This window comes from Pagrus pagrus (genome assembly GCF_965226575.1).
Source record: "Pagrus pagrus genome assembly, chromosome: 4".
Taxonomy (NCBI): Eukaryota; Metazoa; Chordata; class Actinopteri; order Spariformes; family Sparidae; genus Pagrus; species Pagrus pagrus.
In genome coordinates this window covers 31,428,159-31,453,401 of record NC_140188.1, presented here as the reverse complement: position 1 = coordinate 31,453,401, position 25,243 = coordinate 31,428,159, and the positions used below count along the sequence as shown (strand labels likewise).

General features: G+C 37.7%; 1 protein-coding gene across 5 annotated transcripts in view; it reads right to left on the bottom strand.

Moving 5' to 3' along the window:
• Positions 1-25,243, bottom strand: part of brip1 (BRCA1 interacting helicase 1) — a 94,442-nt gene that overhangs the window by 20,800 nt on the left and 48,399 nt on the right. For 2 of the 5 annotated variants that reach the window (XM_084351704.1, XM_084351703.1), the window contains 8 exons: positions 25,096-25,178; positions 24,629-24,946; positions 21,885-22,598; positions 16,793-17,287; positions 15,027-15,094; positions 14,426-14,504; positions 14,084-14,296; positions 13,548-13,690 (listed from right to left, as the gene is read on the bottom strand). In XM_084351704.1, the coding sequence (XP_084207830.1) occupies positions 13,548-13,690; positions 14,084-14,296; positions 14,426-14,504; positions 15,027-15,094; positions 16,793-17,287; positions 21,885-22,598; positions 24,629-24,946; positions 25,096-25,178 (2,113 nt within the window). Of the gene's footprint in view, positions 1-12,957; positions 12,996-13,547; positions 13,691-14,083; positions 14,297-14,425; positions 14,505-15,026; positions 15,095-16,792; positions 17,288-21,884; positions 22,599-24,628; positions 24,947-25,095; positions 25,179-25,243 lie in introns of those variants that run through there. The other 3 variants (XM_084351706.1, XM_084351707.1, XM_084351705.1) reach the window with 3 other exon arrangements.

Genomic DNA, 25,243 nt, shown 5'->3' with positions numbered 1-25,243 from the left:
ACATTTTTAAGTAAAATTTTAGAAAAACTTGTTTTTAATCAAGTAAACGAATTTTTAAACTCAAAACATATTTTAGAGACTCACCAGTCTGGTTTTAGGATGAACCACAGTACAGAGACAGCACTCTTAAAGATTTTAAATGACATCAGGTATAATTTGGATAACAACAAACTCACCGTCTTGGTACTACTGGATCTAACCGCCGCCTTCGATACAGTAGACCATCACATTTTATTAAATAGACTGAGGAACCTGGTCGGCCTCTCTGGTACTGTTTTTAACTGGTTCACATCCTACCTCACTGATCGAAGTTTCTTTGTAAGTATGGATACATGTTCCTCAGGAACCCATAAGATAAAGTGTGGGGTTCCCCAAGGGTCAATTTTAGGTCCAACTCTTTTTAATCTTTACATGCTGCCCCTTGGGGACGTCATCAGGAGGCACGGCATCAGCTTCCATAGTTACGCTGATGATACGCAACTGTACATCGCCGTGTTGCCTGATGACACAGGGCCAATTGATGTCCTTTTTAACTGTATTTTAGACATTAAGTCATGGATGGCAGCAAACTTCCTACAGCTCAACCAGGACAAAACAGAGGTTTTAGTCATTGGTCCTGAAGGCCAGAGAGAGAAACTTTTACCAAAGTTACAGGATTTTAAACCCTCAAAATCAGTTAAAAATCTCGGCGTGATTTTTGACTCTGAGCTCACTTTTATTCCACACATCAAAAACATAACAAAGATAGGTTTTTACCATCTTAAGAATATAGCCAGAGTCCGCCCGTTTCTCTCTCAGGCCAGCACGGAGGTGCTGATGCATGCTTTTATCTCTTGTCGTTTAGATTATTGTAATGCCCTGCTCTCTGGTCTTCCCAAAAAGAGCATGCATAACTTACAATTATTACAAAACTCAGCTGCACGAGTGCTGACGAGGACCAGAGGGCGGGAGCATATTACACCTGTTTTAAAATCGCTGCATTGGCTCCCTGTGCGCTTCAGGATTGATTTTAAGGTTCTTCTACTAGTTTTTAAGTGTCTTAACGGTCTTGGTCCTTCTTATCTATCTGCATTACTTTTACCCTATCAACCCTCGCGGACCCTGAGGTCCTCTGGTGCTGGCCTTTTAACGATACCACAAGTTAGAACTAGAACACACGGGGAGGCGGCATTCAGTTATTATGGCCCCCGATTGTGGAACAGCCTCCCAGAGAACCTCAGGGCCGCAGAGAATGTTGATGTTTTTAAAAAGAGGCTCAAGACCCATCTTTTTAATCAGGCTTTTAACTAAACTCATTTAACTCTTTCTAAGTTCTTACATTTTTATTACTATCCTTATTTATTTATTATTATTTATTTATTTATTTACATATTTATTTATTATTATTATTATTATTATTATTATATTTTTATTTTTAGCTTAGTTTATCCTGTTTTATTACTTTATTGTTTTACTTCAATGTTTTATTTCAATGTTTTAGTCGTTACTTATGGTCTATTTTATACATTCTATTGTTTTATTCCCTCAGTTTTAGCTCCTATACCTTTTATCTTATTTTACTGTTTTAGCCCCTCGATCTTCCAGTGTTTCCTCCTGGGGGCCTACCACACCGGGAGTTGCTTCTGGTCCACCGATGGGGGTGCTGTCCCGTGGATGGCCCTGGCCCGGGTGGCTAGAGAGCTCTACACCTTGGTGTGGAGCCTCCTGTCTGCCTGGGCTCGGGGGGTCTATGTGGTGGCGCCCCTGCAGTCATGGACCATGATTCCTCTCGGTGTGCATGGCCCCCAAAGGTAGCTTCTTCCTCACCTGTGATTTCGGTGCCCAGCCATGTCTCCTTAGCAACAGCTAGTGTATGTGTGTGGGTGTGTGTATGTTTGTGTGTGGGTGTGTATGTCTGTCCATATGTCTGTGTATGTGTGTGAGTGTGTATGTAAATGTGTATCTGTGTGTATGTTTGTGGGGGTGGGAGGTTTGTGGTCTTCATGGTGTTTTGTATTATTTTGTTCTGTTTTGTTCTGTTTTGTTTTTAACCTCTGTGAGGCACTTTGTGTTACCGTACAGTATGAAAAGTGCCATATAAATAAAATTGATTGATTGATTGATTGACCAACTCCAAAAAAAAAAAAAAGTATTTACAATTATTTCTGAGAACAATATCTAGGTTTGATCATGAATACAAAATAGCAGCCAACACTATACCAAGTCAGCAGACCAGTGGGTTGTATATTGGACTGCAGCGTTTACACCCAAATTAGCACTGCATTGAGTGTGTGTGTGTGTGTGTGTGTGTGTGTGTACTGTGTGAATAACACATCCATGAATTTAAATGATCATCAAATGCTAAAGAAAAAAATAACTTAACTCATGGTCCATCCACTGCTGTGTATGGAGTTTGCTCTGTTGTAATTGAGAGTCTCCATGACCATTAGATGTGGCTGAAGCTTTGAAAAAAAATAAGCTCAGATCTCCAGTTAAGATTTTTTTTTGTCAAACTACCATTTCCAAGGTCTGTGTTGAACTTTCCTGCTCAACATTAAAAAAATATTATATCACATTGAAGTGAATATTTGTCTCATCCACATCACTGAACAAAACAGGGGACCTAGAGATAGAGCAGTGTCATTTCCCACAGGAAGAACCTGTGTCCTCTCATAAAAGTAGTAGCACAAACACAAGCACACACAATTACTAAGCTGTGCTTTCATTGCACCACATAAAATAAAAGGCTGCAGGTTTGTTGAGTACATTTAGAGAAAATCACCTACAAAGTCAGCTAGAAGGGCAAATATGAAAAGAGACGGGCTTTTGGAATAGAAAAAACAATGAATCAGAAAAGCAACTTCAAGTGGCACCTGTTATGGAGCAGGAGGACCAGGGTGGAGGATTGGAAAGGACAAAGGCTGAGTATTATGCTGCTGTTATAAAGAGCGGGTTAGCCTGTTTGCTTTAGAGGTGTTGTCCGGTTGCCCCAGCGGCTATGTATAGCGGGGACGCCCATAGCCTTTGTTTTCTGACACGAACATGGGTTGTTGAGAGTGAGCTGTGGACACTGATGCGTGACTGAATTCCTATTAGACTGGCAACACTGGAAGAGTCTCCAGAAGACACCTGCAGCATCAGCTCTATGCCTTATAGCATGAATTTATGTAATGGAGTTAAACTGATGAGGGTTTCTGAGAATGAGTGATGATATTACAATGTTTGTGGTGAATATGAGCATAATGTTTTGCCTAAAATCTACAAGAACACTTTTTCTTTCCAGACGGAAGGCCAGTCATGCCATTACCAATCAAATGACTTCCAGTTTATTACAACTTTGGTAAAAGTAAAGTTAAATGCTGAGATCTCATAATGCAACATCACTAAAAAATAATAAGAAACAAGAGCAAGGAACATTGAGAACATTGACATGAGAGATGTACCAATCTGCCTTTGTTTTCAGTTCTGATCCAATTCTGATACTTGAATCTGATACCAGGTCTCCCTTTTCGTTTTTTGCTGTCATTTTTGGTTTCGGTTTTGTCTGTGTTTTTATTTTTTTGGTTTGCCATATTTTTCCTTGTTTAAATGTTTTCCGTTGTCATTGTCGTTTTAATTTCTTTGGTGTTGTTTACATCTTCCCCATCATTCAACCCACTATTGTTATTGTTATGTAAAGTTACATAAGACCATAGATGCACAGCATTTTTTTATAAAAGAGCAAAAAATCGACAAAAATGCTTTAAATTTAAATTGTTTAAAATGTTTTCCAAAGCAATTAATTTGACCTTAAAAGTTTAAAGTTCATATCTTCTCTGTTTGGTCTTGTTGTTTTTGTCCGGAAGGCACCTCCGTCATAATACATGGGAGATTGCTGTGCTTTATCAGTTGATAAAGGGCACATTTTGATATACCTGGACATTAATGTAGCTAGATAGATCTATTATCTATCTAGAGAGACCAGTGAACGTTTGCCTTTTCTGTTTGATAACTGAAAGGGTAAATGGTTAACCTGTTAAGAACTAGCCTCTATTTTGTGTCTCTGCTCGATAATTAACAGAGTGCATCTCTGCAACTACAAGGTCTATTTGAATAATCAAGGTACCATAATAAAAGGAACACTTGAAATATTTGATCATATGTGTAAGTATAAGTATATATTTCACTGGTTCTGAGTAAATGAAGTTGGCACACAGCATAAATGAAATATATGAATAATGAAAATACAATTTTAGAATCAATATCCCTTAGGATGATGCAGCTGCAGCTCCAAGTCTCAGGAAAACCACAGCAAAACATCTGAACATTACCTCTGCCAACGTTTATGCAAATAAAGTGAATCGGAAAATTAGAGAGGTTTTAGTAAAGAGTACTCAGGCAGAATCTCCAAATGAGCCATTTTGGCACATTTTGGCACTTTCTGTGCCATTTTAAAATTTCTCTGGTACCAAACTATATATTTCACTTCTATGTTACCATAGGTGCTCATAAAATAGCCTAACTGGGCTCTACTCTGGCTTAATGGGTTAATTTTTAATTAACCATCATTGCAGATGAATTTTCTGTTAATCCACTAATGAAATGTTAATCAACTAATTGTTGCAGTACCAATTAGATATATATACAGTATATATAAATATGTACATGTGTAATTCAAAACAAAATACATGTCATGAGAGGTATTGATTAGTTTCAGCTATTCTCTATACCATCTCACCATAATCAGAGTATGGATGTATTCTTGCAAAAATTAGGCCATACCTTATTGAAATGGATCATTTCAATCTAAATCTGTGTTGACAGTGCTAAGTTGAGGACGAGCAGCAAAACACCCAAATATACATGTAGAATAGAAAACATCTACGGTGAAATTCATAGAGTTCCGCAGCAAGTTTTATTGATGCCTATCTGTCCACACCTCTGAGTCAACCTGCCAGCTCATCAACAATAAAACAGGATTAATACATACTTCAAACGGAGGGGTAGGTGCATTCGTGTACACACTTAGGACTTGTATTCAACACTTATTAACCCTTTTTGAAGTCTGAGCTCGTGCATTCAGCCACTGCTCCATTATAAATCAGAAAAGCTGCTGAATGCCCAACACAGAGCACAGAGAAAGTGGAATCAACCTGTTCAAACAGAGATGGGTTGAGAAGTGTCATTCCCACGGCGAGGTGTGCCAGCAAGCTTTGAAAGTGTGATGAGTCAGGGCAAGCTCTCGGGTATGTTGCCACAGAATTAAACACTGAGTGTGTCCTGTTTGATTTTAAGAGCCCCTGTTCTTAAATGGTCTTGTCTGTCAGCACGTACAGATTTTACTAAGAGGCCAGAACAAAGAACTTTCCCGTCATTACTCCATCGGGATTTTCCTCAGCGCTTCGACTGATTGTGTGTGGTGAGAATAGGTGTGAGATAACTGGAATGGTGAGGATATAATATGTTGTAAGAAATACAGCCATATCCAGTCCCACATATGTCAGGGGTGTCTATTTGCATAAGTCACCAAAGTTACATTTTTCAGGGGCTCTGCATTCCTTAGTTAACCTCTGGAAACTGCAGCATGTTTTGACGCACAATGTCCCAACACTTACAATATTTACACAGGACTGGACCACCAACAGTTTTGTGCTTTCACTCCTCCTATTTCTCAACACATTACCTTGCACATCTGTAAGTCCTGAACTCCAACATAGCTTTTCGACAAGTAGCTTTCTGACAGCTTTTAATACCTCACCTTTCACCTGCACTTTGTCAAAAGAAAGGCAATCCATCATTCCGAGGAATGAAAAGCGAAGCATTTAGCGAGAGATGAGTGAGAAGTAACATGTTTGATCTGTTGAAATATTTGCAGAAGGATTCCCAAATGTAGGAGTGCTTAAGTGTATCTGAGGGAGTTTCCCCACATCTGCCAGTGTGAGGAGCAACAGACTGCAAAAACTCCACCCAGAGATCATAACTGTTCACCAAACATGTATATTATTGGCTTTAGTAAAATCTAATGCAACCCTATTGTAAGACAAAATGTTGATAATTGATGATTATGCAGAAACCTGCATTATTTTCAGTGACCAATACCCGTGTTTTCTACATTTATCACTGTCAACAATATCTTCACATGGCAAGAACGGGATTAGGTGGTCAGATCATGGTTGTGGCAAATAAACTAGGATTAAAGGAACACTTCACCCAAAATGAAAATTTAGTCATTGAATGACATGCCGATGGAAAGTCAGGAGAAGTTTTGTAGTCCACAAAACATTTGTGGAGCTTCACAACAAAACAGCATTGCAGCATTCTCCAACACAACTGAAGCAGATGGGCACTTGTTTTAAGACATGAAAACACAACCTAAGGGGAAAGAAAAATAAAATAAAATGGCTCTATACAGCTTGACTAATGTCATCCATGTCACCAGAAGCTCCGAGATCCAAAATTGATTTGAAAAGCGGCAATCTACAACCTCGACGCACAGTTGAGTTTGTGCACCCTCTTCAGACTGGGTGCTTGCTCACACTTTTGGTTTAGCAGCTAAATATGCTAAGATTTAGGGTTAAAAAGGATGTAAATAATGTCTTTTCAAATCAATGTGGGATTTAGGGACTTCCGGAGTCTTTGATTAAACTGGCTGAGCTGTATGGAGTATTCACATGGTGGTGAGTAGATAATGACTGGATGGTCACTTTTGGGTGAAAAAGTTAGTTTTCTTACCTTAGGGTTAGCTTCTTCAAAGGAAAACTAACTTTTTCACCTAAAATGCCCACACTTGGTTTGGGTTAGAGAAAGATTGTGGTTGTTTAAGCAAAACAAACAGCACTGAAGTCAGATGTGCTACATGCCTATTCAACCCGCCCCCCAGCCTACACACCCTTACTCCCAGCCTCTCTGCATTGCACAGTAGCACCTGCTTTCACACTAAATGAAAATTCAACAAATATTTTGACCTGCAGAATTGTTCAGTATGAACAAATAAATTGCTGTCTAATGCAAGTCTAAGTCTGGGATGAATGCTTAAGTGTGCCATCTACCTGTTGTGTATGTTGCCACCTTCACAGCTGAGCTAGTCCTTAAGGCACATGACAATTTACCATCTAATGGTCACTGTTTTCAGTGATCTGCTAATAATTCAGTACATCCGAGGGAGACAGGCTGCTTTGCTTTTTGTAGCATTCCAGGCTAATGGAGCACTGCTTAAAATAGAGAGGTCATCTCCCAGACCAAAACCTCGACTCAAATCAAGTGCTGTTCCCAAATGAGAAGCAAATGTTTCCCAAGACAGATTTACGAGACACCATCATTTAAGGTAATGCAAACTATGCAGCTAAGTAAAACATGTGGCGACAATGAGAAGGTAGGCAATGAAAATAGGTTTGATGCAATGGTCTTCTAGTCAAGCTGTCAGGGTGTGGAGTTGTCCATGATGGTATGTTTTTATTGCAAGGATCTCATGGTCTTTTGAACAATGTATGATTTTTGTTTTAGAAGTCACATTAACAAGCATGATTGATTGTCTGGTTGATTTACAATATACACTTACATCTTCTACAACATATGATCTCATCCTCAAGATCCTTCTGTGAAGCCCGCACATGTTAAAATCTGAAGAATCTCTTACTCTCAGGACATCATCTTAATTTCATGCTAGCACTGTCTTTAGTAGCTGACACATGTTGCAAGAAGGACTGTCCTCACAAGAAAAACAACACAGCCAAGACCTGACAGCAAAAAACCCCCACAAGAATCTACAACCATGCTAGCTGCTCTGTGAGACTGTCCATTACACAGTGGTGCTTTGAGCAACAGTACATATTTTGACTATAATGTAAAATTAAACATTTGCTAATTAGCACAAGGCTGAGGCTGATGGGAATGTTATCATTTTTGCAGGTGTTTGTGATAAACTATAGTATTGGACAAACTAAAAGTTTTAACTGATGGTGGCGGATAATAGTAAGGGAATATACAAAGTTATTAGCATATATCATCTAGTAACCATGAATGTCTGCACCAAATTGTGTACAATCCATCTGGCAGTTGTTTAGGTATTTCCCAGGATAAGGGAAACTTGACGGCTAGTGGAGTTAGAGGAAGGTCAGTAAATCACCAAAGTCCTAGAGGATTGATCCTCTAGGTACTATGGATATCTGTACAAAATGTCATTGCACTCCCTGTAATATTCCACTAAAGGCCAAAAATGTCAGCTTGCTGGTGGTTCTACAGCCTAAGCCAGGGGATCACCAAAATTAGCAAGATTAGTCCTCTGAGGACTATGAATATCTGTACAAAATGTCTTACTTGACGACCAATCGACATTGCCAGATAAAACATTAGACTAGTGATACAATATACTGTCTAAATAAATGCTATTGGCTTAATAATTTAACGCTTACTTCTGTCTAGAGAAAATCAATCAACACTTTTGACTGGTTTACAGTGTGTGGCATAGTGAAACATCTTATTATATCCCCAATGATGAGACTCTGTTTTGATTAGAAAATGGATAATGACAACTTCTAAAATATCAATGAGGGAAGAAATAAATGGTTCTGAATAATTATTCCTTACTCTTTTATGCTTATAAAAAATCCAGCGTTATTAACAGCAAATGTGTTGAAACTATAATTCATGATGATGTCATGAACTGAGGAAAAATCATACATGAAAGCATGTTCTCTTAAATTAACAAACACACAATTTTTCAGTATGGACGAACAAGGGGAATTAACAAAATGATGTACAACTAGACAACTACAAAATACCTTCAACATGATACTACACAAAGAAGTTAAGTAGTTTAATGGATCAGAGTTTCTTATCTCTGTCAGTGTTCTAACATAAACAGGGTCATGTTAAATAATGGCTAATTGCCAGTCCTTAAAGCTCTCCTGCTGAGACCTTCCTACAATATGCACAACTAAAGGGGGCATCAGGCTTTCAGCTGACAAATGGTTACCACAATCACACTTATAGCATTAACCAGCTTATGGTGTAAGCACACTAAGATGAGCCCAAACAACGGATGTCTATATCAAGATTAGTCAACTTATAAAACCACATAGGCAGATTAGGTGTCTTATTCCACTGACCCTCTGAAACAAATCTGGGTTTATTATCCAAGGAGCTCCAAACCTATGACTCAAGCCAAGTTCTAACAGCTGCTCCAGTAGACAGACTGCTAAAGACCCTCTACTAGCAGATGATCCGGTCAAGCAATCCTTATCAGACTACATACGCTTACAGAAATCAATTTCATTAGCTATTCATCCAATGCACCACAGTGGCCACAGCTGTTTATTTCAATTTAAAATAATTTGCGAATTAAAACGATTCTCACAAAAACACAAAGGTTAGCATGATATTCCTATTGGAAAGCAAACAATGTCAACATTTCAATTAAATTTTGTTCTAATCTTATAACAAACATCATATCCACTTACATGTTTCATTATATGTAAAGGAGAATACAGCAAACATGGTATTTTTGTAGCAAAACCTTGTCTTTTAGATACAATTTGGGAAAGTACAAAAAAAACATGTATATGTTAGCTAGCACCTGAGGCAGGGTATGAACTTTAAGGGGAAGGAGATAGTGTATTAGGTATCATTTGTATTTTCAATTGTATATACTGTACAATTTGACATTATTCTTATTTTTCAAAATCAGATCTCACACTAGTACTGTCTCTAGGCCTGTCTCAAGGAACAGATCACTGAGTCTATGCATTAGCATTTTTACCGTCCCATTTTCACTGGCAGCTTGGGTTTTTTGCATCCAAAAATTCCAGGCTTGGAATATTTTTTCCAATGTTTGTTAGACCATACAAACATTCATTCATACATACATTCTGAAATTCAGAACAGCATGATGCAACATTAATGCAACTGCAGAAAAATTTTAATATTCACCTTTTTATGAAAAGGAGTAATCTGTAAAAAAAAATCTATCTAATCTATCTCTAAAAATCTCTAAAAAATCTAAAAATGTATATATATATATATATATATATATATATATAAACATATATATATACATAAACATATATATATATATACATATATATATATATACATATATATATATATATAAACATACATATATATATAAACATATATATATATATATATATATATATATATATATGATGAAAACGTTTTTTGAAGTATTCCTTTTCTGAACAAATAGAAGTGCAGAACAGAATTTATTTTGTGCAACAAATAAATCAGTCAGATGAAAATAATCATCTTTAATATCCACTGGGGCATGAAGATTGCCTTTTATTAAAGGTCACTATATCAGAGCTTGCAAGCCTCCAACCTCCTCTGTGCTATAACAAAGCACATTAAAACACACACGGTGTCTGCACACCCTCCTATTATCTGAAGATGGACAATTATTAAATGGGAAGGCCTCCTGTAGTAACTATATACGATTATGACGGTCCGATATAAAGAGTTTAAGGCAGGTGTTGGAGGGATGAGGAGTGCCATGTTTTGGCACAGATGACAAAGTGATAAATGAAGGGGAGGGGGAGCTTATGACAACAATGATGAATTGAGATTAACAGGTCAAAATGACAGTGGTCAATGATGCCGGTAAAGTTGTGAGTGCGTCACACCCCTCGCCAAGAGTGTTGGTGTCTGCTAACTGGGTGCATGCAGACTGGAGTTTGGGTGTCTGGTGATTGCACCCAAACAGACTCAAAGCTTTACATGCAATATGGTGTCTGTCAAATTCACAGCTGAACAGCAGGAACTTGAAATGCATCATGCGAACATCCAAAAACAGTGAAGGGTGAACCAAAGTGTGTCCTAACCCCTTCGCAGGCAGAGGGGGGCCGAGACGTGCGTTCGACCGGTGAGCTTAGGCAGATTCACACTGTGATCCAGATGGCCAAAATGTTAAGGCTATTTCACAAATAAGTCCATTATCTAAACATAACGTCAGATGGAAGCATTTACTGAAATCCGTAGTTGCAATGCAAGACAAAGCAGAACATGATAGAGCTTATGATTCTTCTCTGATGCACAAGATCCGACTTAGTGCAATGCACTGTTCGACTATACAGCACATTAATTTTCACTGAAAAAAAGAGAAATGGACATAAAGAAGAATATGAGCAGAGCTAAGAACAGCCATGGAATCTGTGGCTGATGATGACTTAGCTGGGAGCATGCTGCACCACAACACTGTGGACCTTCATAGCCTACAAATTACATATATATATATTTTTTTATTTTTAAAGTTTTAATTATCTCCACCAAGGAGGTTATGTTTTCACTTGTGTCCATTTGTTGGTTGGTTTGTTAGCAAGATTACACAAAAGCTAGTGAACAGATTTCCACTAAACTTGTATGGCGGGTGGGTTTCGGCCCAGAATAGACCCCCCACTTTCAGTGTTGATTCGGATAAAGTGACGGCTCTAGGAAATTTTTCTCACTGTCATTAAAATTGTGAGACATTTTCATTAATTTCTTAGGGAACAAGGCATGGATCTTGATGATAAAAATCAGTTGTATTTAGGTGGCTGGTATCTATGAGTGAGTTCAAAAGGGAACTGTTTACAGACCGCACTCTTCTAAGTGCCATTCAGGTTGGAAATATTTTTAGTTTGTGTGAGGTGACAGTATTTGCTTTATAATGGCTCAGTCACACAACTTCACCACATCATAACTGTTAATTGAATGGCACTGAAATTGTCTAATAGAACAAATACTGTTTAGAATTTAAAATGTTTGTATTTGAATGACTACAATCATGTTTCTGCTTATTTATCAACTTGTTAAATATACACCCAGGATTCAGGTATATTTACACAAGTAAATATATTGTTTGGTTTTTTTTTTAATCCAAAAAGCAAAAAGATTGGCTCAAGATGTCTAGATAACTCAGATTTGAAAGTACCACAGAGTTTGGAAAGTTACAGTTAAAGCTGAATTTACAAGTCAATCAGGGTTAATCTTGTTAATCTGACAGGACACAGTGATAATCTCAACAGTACTACATTTAAAAAAGCTGCTGGAACAAAAAGACCACACGCGTACTACTGGATACCCTGGCAACTGTTTTGATTGGTGCAGAAATTACATTTCAGCGAGACGAGCTCTGACAGTTGACACTTGCAGTCACAGAGGGGGGGAAAAAATCATAAATAATAAATAAAATAAAATTTAACACAAAAATAAATACAAATAAAGTTTTAAATAATAGTGAAATTCTTTTCTGCTCCAAAATAAAAAAATATGAACGTGACACATTTCTTCGATGTAGACATCTTTGTGAAATATTATAAATAATGTCCTGTAATACTATTTATTTTCATTTGATAATTCATAAATTAACTCCTCAATTTCTTTCTTTGACAGCTATGCTGCAGTTATATTTTTACTGCTATACACACATTCCTATTCTATTTAGAAAATATAATAACATTTTCTCATAATAAAATTTGGTCTTAAAAAAACAAAGCAATTAATGCATATACAGTACATTCAATCAAAAATGTTTTCTTACTGACTGAAACATTACCACATGCCTTTAATAGATACAGCGTATCACAGAGGCATCTCATTGCTGTAGAGCAAATCAGTACAAAAAACAAGCAGCTTAAGGATTTACCAATCAATAGAAAACGGTTAAGACATTCCAAGAAGCTGTGACACTTTGGACTGTGTCTCTGTTCTCTTACCACTGTAAATCTGATTATGGAGGGGTGGGGGAGGTTATTGATTAAAACAGCCCCCCTGGCACAACATGTGTCCACTTTTTAGAAGTTAGAGGTACAAGTGACAAACAACAAAAGAAACCAGTAAACGCACCCTGACAAAATTGTAGGATATCTGAACTGTTTACTGCTGAAACTGGCTTGACACGGGTTATTCTTTCTTGGATCACTAAGGATCACTAAGGACAATTACAACAATGTTGAAAAGACAGAACTCAGAATGTCACTTCCATTTGTCAGATTTGCAACACATTCAAATGTAAGTCTCGCTGCTCAGCAACTCCCATCACCTATCTGCAGAAAACAAGCCATGGGTCAAGCTTTGTTTTACCTTTACCCTCACAGCAACTGCTCATTTTTGAACCCTTCTGGGAGATAGGGTAACGTACAGCTGGCTACAACTGGTATTAAGCTGAATTATCTACCCTCACTAGCTTTCTGAGTGACTAAAAAATACCAAAATATCAATAAATATCGATACTGAATATTTGAAACTGTTCTAATACTCATTTTCCACAGAATCATTTCTGATAGCAGCTGCACCACCTCCTCCCACTCTTCTGACTATAATCAAAAGTAAATTACCTTTAATGCTGTTGTGCTTAACACACCCTACACAATCCTTGTTATATTAATGTTTCATAAAAATCAAAAAGCGTATGCCCTCAATGTTGTGCAATCTTTCCCCATGGTATCGAACAAAGTATTAAATATCAATATTTTTCTAGGTATTGAATTAAAGTTTGAAATTCCAGTATCTTGAAAATACTGCATTACAGTATACATCATATGTGCACATTGAACTCATATACATTTTAAAAATGTATTGACATGCATAAAGTTTACCTGATCTTGTGCCATGTCTCGAGGGTAGTGGACCTCTGCTGCAATTACAGGTGCAGACAGACTGGGGCTTTGAGACAAACAGCCTTTGCACTGCAGAAATCTGGTAACAGAGTCGTCCTCACAGTTCCAGATGGCATTATATGCTGCATGAATGAGAAGCAGTCTGAAAGTTTGCAACTTCACCAACTTTGAGGGAAAGATGTGCAATAAGAGGATCAAAATTAAAAGTTAATATGTCTGCATGAATATATAACTTGTTTTTTTCAACAACAGAGATAGGAGAAAAGCCAGTGCATTCATCTTTGCAATTCATCTCTAATCATTTACAGTAATCATAAATTAGCAACAATTAAGTCACTTCTTCTTAAAGTGTGTCAATATATATGTTATTTCTAATTAGTTTTGATGTGTTTGATGTTGTTGCTCAGTTTGACAGAAAACATGTAACTTGAATTGCTTAGCAGCTTTTCTATTATAAGATATCACAATCACTTCTTAATACTGTTCTGGCCTAAATAAACCAACTGTTTACTCACCAGTTAATCTGTTATCACAGTAGGGTTGAAGAGCAGTCCTCAGGGCCTTGAGTGATGTGAGACTTTGGACAACCAGCACTGACCCTGAGTTTTCTGAATCACATGGTTGATGTGGTGCACACTGGCAGCCGTGTGTTGGTACTGCAGGAATGAATCTGTCTTTTCTTAGGAAAGTTAGATGGTCAAATTCACAAGGCACAAGCCTTAATGCATCTGAAATGTTTAACAGTGAAAATTCAATCAATGCTAAAAAAGAAACATAATCACATTAAGTAATGGTTTGACTTATATTATTGAGTTGTGGTAAATACACTGAAACAACAGGGATTTCCCAGAAATTACCGTGTGCTACAGGAAGTAGTTCCTTTTCACAGAGAGAACAGTAGAGTCCCAAAGAGCATGGCTTCTGCTCTCTGACTCTCTGAAATTAGAAAAAAAAAAAAAAAGTTGAAAATTGTTTTAGAAATACTACTTTTCTCTCATGTATGTGTACGTTTAGAGAAGAGGTTATCAAAAGTCTTAAGATAAACTTTTTTCTGTCTTGCATGTCACATACTGTATTGCTTTGACTGATAATGTTCATCAGACAGCTTCTTTCTCTGTGAGACGCTTTGATTTCCACAATGTTCACACAGGATGTGGTGATATGACTCATTACTATTACTATACTGTGTTTCTGTGTGCAGCGCACAGAGAAAGCAGACCTTAAACAAAAGTCATCACCATAGGTGAACTGGAGCAGTGATCTGTGTCAATTTATTGTTTATTTATCTGCCGTGCTTCTGTAATGCATTTCATGTCCTTCTATTTGAAAGGTATGATATAATTCAAAATTAAATATATACAGAAAAGAAAAATATTGTAATATGCAAGGAGAAAGATGCACCATAACAATTAAAACACTGACTTGCTTAAAAATAAAACATGTTAACGTGGCACTTACCTTTCTTTTTGGAGAGGTCTTACCAAGTCTCCTGTGTTTCTGCTTGCAAGATCTCCATACTTTTATCACTCGGTTGAAAAAATTATAGTTACATTTTAATTTACATATATTAAGAAGCTGTAGAAACATCACTGCAGTATGATACAGAAAAAATGTTGAACAGCATTTTCGGGGATATTTCTACATGTTACAGTATGAAATGTATATTTATATATATATAATGTACTATAAATGTCATAGTATGTAAATACATTTTTATGCACCTCTGACATGCTTTCATGATGATCTTTGTTTAGCTTGAATTTGAATGTATTGAATTAATTCATTATTATATGATGTGATGTACTGTAATCCAAGCCCAGAAGAAGTCCCCAACTCTCTCTTGGTCAATGGCTATTATGAACCTATGTACCAAAGCATTTAAATAATTCTTTACAGTTTGACATCAATGACATGATTAACAAATACAGTTGACAATAGTAATATTTAAATTAAATATTTCTTGAGGCATCCAACTAGGGAATCATCTCTGGAGGGAGTTCAGATGGGATTTTCCTTTCAACTCCGTTAGACTCTCCACTAATTCCTTTGAAGCATCACAAATCCTTAAAACATTTGCCAGGCTCCATATTTTCAGGAGGCAGATTTTAATATCAAACATCATTGAGGAACACCTTTACAGCCTGAATTGAATGAATATGTTATATAAGTATGTGAACTACATTCATTATGTAACATGCTGTTAATCAACCTGGTGTCATCAAATAAAAGTTTTCTGCCATGTTTCCGGGTATATGCCACCATGCTCGGCACTGCTACAACTACAACTGTGGGATATCATTCACACTGAAATCAACCACTGACAGTAGATTGTGGAATAAAAACTGTTGCTTTACCAAAAAACACAAGATATCCCACAGTGCTTCTCTAATGGGTGCAGCTGACACAGGGAAAACAAAAAAAAAAAATCAATATTCAAGTGCACACCAGGATAGACACTTTTTCATTAACATTTACATTAAAAACAACAAGGAGTGACTACAATGCATGTTGCTTCATCAGATTTGCACTACACTCTTATTGTTTTTGGTTGATTCACCGATTCTGTTCCATAACTTATTATTTTCTCTGTCTTGCACAATGTGTCTGACCTGTTAGTTACCGCCGCTAAGGAGGTTATGTTTGTTTTCACGTAGTCTGTTTCTTTGGTCATTGGTTGGTTGGTTGGTTTGTCACAACCCTGAATGGAGGATGGGTCACAGCCAAGAATAGACCCCATTAACCTTTGGTGCGGATCCAGATAAAAGGACAGATCCAGGATTTTGTTTTCCTCTTTAACATTGTGAGATAGAGCATTTTGTTTTTTTGTTTTTTATTAAAATTTCGTAAAACTTCTCAGGAAAAAAAATGCATGGATCCTGATGATAAAAATAAAAACAAATCTTATTTAGGTGGCTCGTATCTGAGTGTGTAGAAGTTGGTGCAGATGGTAGATAGATCTGGTGAGTTTAAATTATGTTTCAGCATTTATGGGTGGTTTAAAATTTAGAGAAATACAGGACTTTCGAGTATGATATTGGATTAGACTTGACTGAATTAAAGGGGACTGTTGGGCCTTGTTGGAGGTATGTGTCATTAATGCAATGCTCCTTCCTTAACAAACAGCTCTCTTTTGCAATCTATTGTAAGCTATTGTTCCACTTTCTCAAGAAGTAAATTTGGCAGCATGCCAATCAACCCAGCTAACCCTGTGTAGATCAGTTTACCTTTTTGGCTGCTGTGTGGACTTCCTGGACCAACTACTGCTGGACCCGTAGATCTACATCCTGCTGCTCCAGCTTCTTGCAGAACTCTTATGTCTTCTTTTTTGGGAGTCACAATGTCAAACTCAGTCTTTATGGAACAAACAGGTGTGGTATGCACTTTAAGAGCTCTGAGTTCCCTCACATCCATAGAGGACTTTCCTGACTCAGTCACTGTGTCGTTTACACTTGGATTCAAGATTTGTTCTGTCTGTTGGCAGGTTATCCAGCTATCGTCCTGAATCTCTGGCAAAAGATGTGGCTGATAATTATCTTGAACTCTGTCTTTTTTTGAGCCGTTTAATCTGGTGGAACTGGTTCTGGGTGGTCTTCTCTTTAAATCAAGGATCATTACCTTTGACTCATGATCTGCTCTGGCCTGGTCTGTCCTCTGGCTGCTCCTGGTCTCAATCAGCTGAAGACAGACTCTCCCTACACTCTTGACTTCATCGCCTCCACCTGTCAATGTCACATTTTTGGGGTATAAATTAACTTTGCATTCATGTTTTCCTGAGCTAGAATAAACAGTAATGTTTAGACTAAAACAGCCCTGCACTGACAACATGCTAAGGGCTGTGACGGCAGGCACTGGGGTAGACGATGAAATCAGATCCAAGATGGTCGGTTTGAGCAACATATCTTTAAGTTTGAAGGCTTATCAGACACTAAAACACTGCAAAGCAGTTTATAATATTATGTGGCAGAATTCTGAGATACGATACAATGAGGCAGAACTCCAGAAAACTCCTCTCCTGCGAGATAAACAGTAAAAATACCCCCAAGAAAAAGTACTGGAGATGCACAACAGTATGTTTTTCTGCCAGAGTCACTGAAACAAATTTAAATTCCAAACCTCACTGGAAGGCCTTGCCATGAAAACATGATAAACCATCATTAAAATCATGTTTATCAATGTACCCCTAGCGCCCTCTAAGAAAAGCTCAAGAACCCCAGTGTCGACACCAGTCATAACACAATTGTTTTGGGGCAGCTGAGGCTCAAAAGGCAGAGCGGGTCGTCCAGTATTCAAAGGGTATCGTTGAGCAAGACACTGAACCCAAAATTGCTCCTGATGAACTGGTGGCACCCTGCATGGCAGCCTCTGCCATCAGTGGATGAATGTGTGTGTGAATGTGAGTGTTGTAAAGTGCTTTGAGTGGTCAGTAAACTGAAAAATCTTCATTTATAAATATTCCTAGAATTATTGAGTTAATTAGGGCTTGCCTGTTTCATTTTTTTTTTTTTTTGCAAGTTTGCACTCATATAACTTACACTGCTACCTATTTCGCACATACTTGCAATAGTAGCAGGCAGCAGTCTGTTGTCACAGCAGACAAAGGTAGGTGGGAGGATGTCCAGTACAGTCATTGTATTATAGCTGTTAGTTTATTGGGTACTGTGACAAATAAATAAAACAGCCTTACACACATTTGTAATCCTAGACACAAATATGTGGATATACATATACTACATATTTTGCCAAATAATTTCGAGTTTTTTTCATATGAGCTGATGCCTTTACACAATCTTTCCACGTCCTACTTGTCAACTGCAGATGTACACACTGAGGTAGCCTTGGTTGGGAGTCACTGCTCTAGTTTACCAATGTGGCCGATCTACAATTACATCAGTAGGAACTTTCTCAGACAAAGCACTGAAAAAAGTGCTGATAGAGGCATTTCATTCTAAACTTTTGATTAGTCACTTTATGTATTATGAGTGCTGATCATTCGCAATGCCAGAATTTAATTTGAACAAGCAGCACAAATCTGTGTGATTTCAATTAATGTGGATGTGCCCCTTTTTTCTGTTGTGTCTCCACTTTGTGATTTTGGCTAAATCCAGTCTATCTTTTAAATAAAAATGTTGTCTTAGTGTAACTTATAATGATTTGGGGTTGGGGGAAAGGCGGAATTAGTCTAATGGGAAAAAACACAGTCATTCACAGCCATTACTGCGTCTTTCAGTAATGCGGGCTCCCTATCAAGTGCTTTTAACACACATTCGCTGGCCTCTTCGTGCTGGGTTTTGATGATGTTAACGAGTGGTCATGCATGATTACATATACAAGGGTCTTTGGGAGGCAGTTGATGAGCAAAGAAAGGCTTTAATGGAACACTTGTCTACTCTACTCGTCTGCACAAATCACACATTGGTGAAGTTTGAGCTTTAATGAGACAAATCACATCATCGTAATCATGTTTAATCTCATTTTTCTGTCTCCCTTCAACTTAGCCAGTTTGATGATTGTGCATTATAGCATTGGCATGATTACATAGCCTCGGTTCCTCAGACAATCAAATACAGCCATTAAACTGCTGATTACACATGTTAATGTATTGCACATACATACTGTAGGTCACAAATAATCACTGTTTTTCTCTATGAATAAAGCAGAAAAGAGGAGGTTAAGATCTACATGTCAGTGAATTATACAGGAGGGAAATAACCAGTAAGGACTACAAACATGGAAATTACATGGTAAATGTCTGGCAAGAATAACACTGGCTTAATTGTATGTATTTAGATTAATTACATGAAAGTTATTTATTGATTAACATATTTCACCATTTACTGTAGCAGAAATAGGGCTTCAATAGGTAAATACATACTGTATATTCAGTCTACCTGGCTAAAACTCATGCAGTCTAATCCAACAGTTTTTGTGAATCATGAAGTTTCTTTGTTGAAACTGTTTTAGAAAATGGATGCTTCTCATCTTGGAAGCTGTAGTTTGTGGTGTTGTTGAATGGTATTGCATTGTCCTGGGAAGTCTTTTTAATATTTTAGTCTACCCGTGCTGATATAATAATAATAATAATAATGACAAAATATTAGTTAAAATATTAACTGTTAAGCAAGGGAAATCTGTCTGTCTGTATGTTATTTGCATATCCAGAGAACCATTCATTCGATCTACTTTACACTTGGCAGGTATGTTGCTGAGGAGCCAGGAAGTGTCGTGTCGATGCAATTTGGACATGCAACCATTCAATATTAATATATTTTTAATAAACAGTGAACACCACTCTGTGCAGCAGTGGGGAAGTCGTTTTAGCTAAGTCTAACTACTGAACCATTGTTGTCATTAAACTTAATTGCAAGTGAAGTGGACAGTGAGCAGGAGTTTTTTTTCCTGATTTTGTCGACCCTCAGTCTTCTCCTACAAACCTGTTGATCCTAAGGTGTGCATAAGTTGAACTTTCTATTTAGCTGCAATGGAGAAAGGTCATGAAACGGAATTGGCCACCATATTGCTTTTGTGCTTTAAAAACAGAGGCTGAAAAAAACTCTGATTGAACTGTAAAACAAGGAAGTGCTGATTAAAAATGAGCCACAATCCTGTTTCTATAGAAACATATTTTAGTGTACCGTTTAGCTCTAATATGATATTGTTTGTTACCAGCTGGTCACCTTAGACTCGGAGCCAAAACCAAGCACCGTCCAACTCGCTGCACTTCATGCGTCAGCGGGAGTGTTTATTGGTCCGGTGTGGCGCAGTGCATTCTGGTTGTTGTAGGTTTTCTACCTTTCGAGCAAAAGGGAATATCACAGCCCTTTTTCTCTGTTTCCACTGGTCATATAGCACCAATTTCTAAAATATGTGTGTCTTTCTATTGCATACACAGCCCAGTTTTTTGAAAGGACCACCTTTCCAGCGGTGAAATCCTTCTTTAAATGTCTACCTAACAATATTTTGTCGTCTTTGCAAAGCAAAGTCCAAGCGGGAGCTTGCAGTTGTGAGAACAAAATTGGGCAGTGAGCAAAGTAAGATAGTAAAGTGGTTCACTCAAGTCTGGTACTTGTACTTTACTCAAGTATTTCCATTGTATGTTATTTAAACTTTAATTATGTAACATTTGAGAGGGAAATGTTGTATTAATTGCTCTCATACATTTTTTTGACAGCTACAGTTACAGGTTACTATTCAGATGAAGATCTTACATATGCAGTTAATGTTGGACTTTGAAGAAGATTATCTGTATATATAAATATGGGCACACTGGCTACTTGTCATGTCTTTTTGTACTGTATGTTCCTTTTGTATTTTTCTGTAACACATATATGGTGTTTGTGTTGTAAATTATGCTTTTCCTCTGTTAATGTTAGGAGCTAGGAGCTAGCATGGGTTGTGTCAATGAGTTGCTCATGTTTTTGTGAATTTGTATTTCAAGAAAAAAAAAAACTAATTAAAAAACTTCTGGGGGTTAGGGATATATATATATATATATATATATATATACACACACACATATATAGTATATATATATATATATATATAGTGAAACATGTCAATGTTGTTAAAGAAAAAAAACAGTTCAGGAAAAAGGATGAGAGAATATCAGTGAAATTACGTTTAATTTAATTAACAGAGTTCTTAACAGAATTCATATGGATGCTTGCACTGAAAGACGTGTATCCACACACAACTACCATCATACCAAGTTTACAGCACATAATTACATGATTGGAATTGAAATTTAAAAAATTAATGTCTCTTCCTTAGGGTAAATCAGGCATGTCTAAAGCATGTCCATACCTCACCCCTAACCAACAGACACATCATTAAAACAGAACTGAATGATTACCTTCTTCTACAGAGAACAAATGAGTTTGTGGTTTTGTATTTTAATGATTAGTTAAAATGAACCTTTAATCGGCAGCACTTTCAATCCTGTTGGTTAGTTATTTGTTTTTTAGCTGAGAACAGGCTTAATGGCCTTAATAAGATGTGCTGTCACACTACATAAGCAACTGATTTGAGATGGCTGAGCCTCATCATCTACTGTGTGCATAGTAAGAGTGTGTGGGTTAGTTGTCTGAGGAATCACTTAGAGTCTATAGAACGTAGTGTTTAGGAAATTCGGCATGATGAACCGTGAAGCAGGAAATGAAATAAAAAAGTATGGAGTATGAGCTGAATATGACATTTTACATTGCACTGCAATTGGTTTCAATATCGATCTGCTGCTAATATTTGGTGGAAAAACTCTAGCCAGCATAATGTGCATTAAACATACAACACATTCTGTTTTGTTCCCTGGTTGTTAGTTACCTGTTGGGGTTGAGGGAGCTTTCTGCTTGGACCTGGACAGTCTACGTAGCCTATTGACCGTCTGCCTGCTCTGGTTATCCAACTGCTCCCCCTCCTCACCTTGCTTTTGTCCTCTAATTTCTTCCTTCTGTCCCTGTGACAGCCCTGTGCTCTCCTTACTGACTGAAATGGCACTCTGTCCATCAAAAGCAGACGTTTGTCGCTGGGCCTGCTCAGAGCCAAAAAGTTCCCCTGACAGCAGGTCAGGGCTCTCCACCCTGGGAGGTGACTTGGTCTCTGCCTGTGGGCTGCCTTCGCTCTCGAAAAGTTCTGGAGTATAGAAGACAGTCTGGTCCTCATCCTCTTCGTCTTCATTTGGATTGTCTGCTGAGGGTGGTTCACTTTCACAGCTTGGAGGGGTTGTTACTGTAGAAGGCTCCAGAGCCATATTGAGTGGTTCCACTTGGATCTCACTGAAACTATCTGGGGCCCCTTGTTTAAGACAAGCAGCCTCAGTCTTCTGTGGTGAGGAGATCTGCCGTTTGTCCCTATGCTCAGAATGATTAGATGTTTCCACGTGTTGACTGGAGTTACTGGGTGTTGTTTCTTTAAACATCGGCCTCCTGAAACGGGTGCTGATGGGGCTGGAGGTGAAAATGTGGTACAGAGGCTGCGCTGTTCTTTTTTGATGCGATAAAGGCTCTGCTGGGGGACGGTGCATTGTCTTCAAACATTCTGCATCAAGAAAACAAAACAGGGATATTTATTAACCTAATACCAGCACAGAACTGAAATCTGACAAAGACCATAGAGCAATCATATTAAGAATAACAAAGAAACCTCTAGGTCTCACCATGAAATGAGACTGGTATTCAGAGTGTCAAGGCTGTTTTATAAAAAAGATATAAATGTGGGCTTACGCTCAATATAACCCAAACAAAGGTCAAGGGGATTTAATTAAAAGCAACAGTCCAACATCTGCTCATCAGCTCGCTCCAGCGCCACTCAGGCACGCAAAAGACCTTACAGTAATGAGGCAAGCCACTCAACTGATCCCATGGCCCCCGCCCCCAACGTCCACCCCCAACTATGAGGGGTGGGGGTCTGTGCTACTGCTCCGCTACCATCCCTGTCCACCAAACCGAATTCAACTGGGCTAACAGCTCAACCTTGTCATGACCCCCAAGACAATGGGTGCTCGCCAAGGCGATGTGCAAACACGTCACCTCAACATATTTTCTTGTAGTGATGTCATGCTCATACATCCCTGAGCACAAAAATGAAATAACTTCTGATTACTGTCTTTTAAAAATAGTGTTGCTTAAAATGTCATAATTTATGAAGAAAGAAAAATAAAAGAGTAGGTCCCACACAACGGGAACAGTTTCATTCTATTGGCTAATATCTTGATACACTTATTTAGCAAACCTTTACCCACTTTAGAGTAACAGGGACAACTTTATCACATCACTATCATGAATTAAACAGAATGAAAGCAGATATTAGAATTGACATACTGAAGCAGTACTTTCCATCCTTAGGAATGTAAGCAGTGTCAAATCAGAGCGAGCACAATGTTGCACTGGGTGACATGTTATTTTATTGTCATAAACACAAACACTTTAATTTATTTTGAGGGTCACTCTGCACCATCTCACCTAGACCCTCCAAGTTCATGTTATGAATTTTCTTGGAAATTCATGTAAAAACTTTTCTCTATTAAATAGACCTTGCAAAAACCTATATCTGTAGTCTGCATACAATTTTAGTTAAAGTTAGAATTTTTCACTTTGTTTTTGCTATTCTTTGTATGTGTATTCTGAGTCTCACCAACTACTTATTTCTCACTGTACAGGGCTGAAATTTGACCTGAACATCCAAGAAACCATAAGGATACTTAGCAACATGTATTCATTTAAACTGTTGTCGCAGAATGTTTATAGGAATCAAATCTATAACAATAAATATTTTTTACCCAAGCAAATAATCTTTTTTGTAAAAAAATGCATACCTCAACTAGTTTTCACTTTCTTGCAACCAGAGCCTGATTCTATGTAATATGAATATAGTTCCATCACGCCGAGAGGTTGTTTGGTCCTGCATAAAAGTGCCACATATCTTGCTAAAAATAGTTTCAGAGCAAAAAAAGGATTATTTGAATTGCCTTGAAACTTTTTGAGTCAGATGATAGAATTAATTGCAGACATACATAAAAGATGTTAAATTACTCTTTCATCATTTCATATTTTTTTGAAAATAGCTAATTCTTCATACTTTTCACTGGCTGCAATATTGAATTCAGTGGTGTTATTTCATAGGTAGGTATTTGTACGGTGTTGACTTGAAGGTTTTCTATCTTGCTGTAATTCCTTATGAGCCCATTTTTCATTGGGTTCAAGGAATTCACAGGTTACAGCGTGTACACTCGTGTTACCTCTATCTGAACAAAGTGTTAAATATTATTATAAGCTATTTTATTTTTTACAAAATCATGAAAATACATAGGCACACAATGTAAAAAAAAAAAAGCTTGTCCCAATTATTTTACTATAAAGATAAAGCCTTGTAATATGATTCAAACTTCTTATCACCAATTCAAGAGTAACATTATCAAATAGACCGTAATAGAGGGTAGAGACCAGTTTATAAAATTATTATTTCAAAATATACAACTGTTGTTTTTGGTGGGTCTTGGATAAGACTAGAGAGATATGTTAACCTTGCAGCACAAAAAACTCTTCTTTCAGTACTTCATTCTAGCTCACCTGCTTTTCCATTTTGTTCAGCTTTCAACTGTGTAAGAGAAAAAAACGGGAAGGTCAAGGGGCTTGTGACCGGCTGGGGTTCGGGCAGTTTGACACAGGAGCTGGCCATCTGAGGTTCTGAGGCCTTGGATAGACCCTGTTCCTCTACAGTTACTGGCAAGTGACCGTTGGGGGAGGAGACAGAAGAGCTGGGGCTCTGACTGTCTGCAGGGCGCACCTCCACCTTCTGTTGCACCTGACAGAATGCTACTAGAGACTGCATGGCGTTGCTGAAGGTGTCATGATGCTGGACGAGCTGGCGGACCCACTTAGACAGACCTGAGATTACACACAGACACACACATCAGAGATAAATACTACCAAACACTGTAATAGTTATCTTACAGTGGATAACTATTGCCATCTAGTGTTCAAGGTGAGAGGCTGACAAATGAAGTCAGCCAGTGTTCTCAGACTGTATTCAGTACCTGTGATGTACTTGTTGGGATTATTCCTGTAACGGTCATCTACTAGAATTAGGGCGCCCCAGTCATTCTTGTGGCGGATGCACCTGTAAAATGAAGTTTGAAGGTTTGAGTATAAATGACAAGTGAATCTCACATAACACTCGAGCTG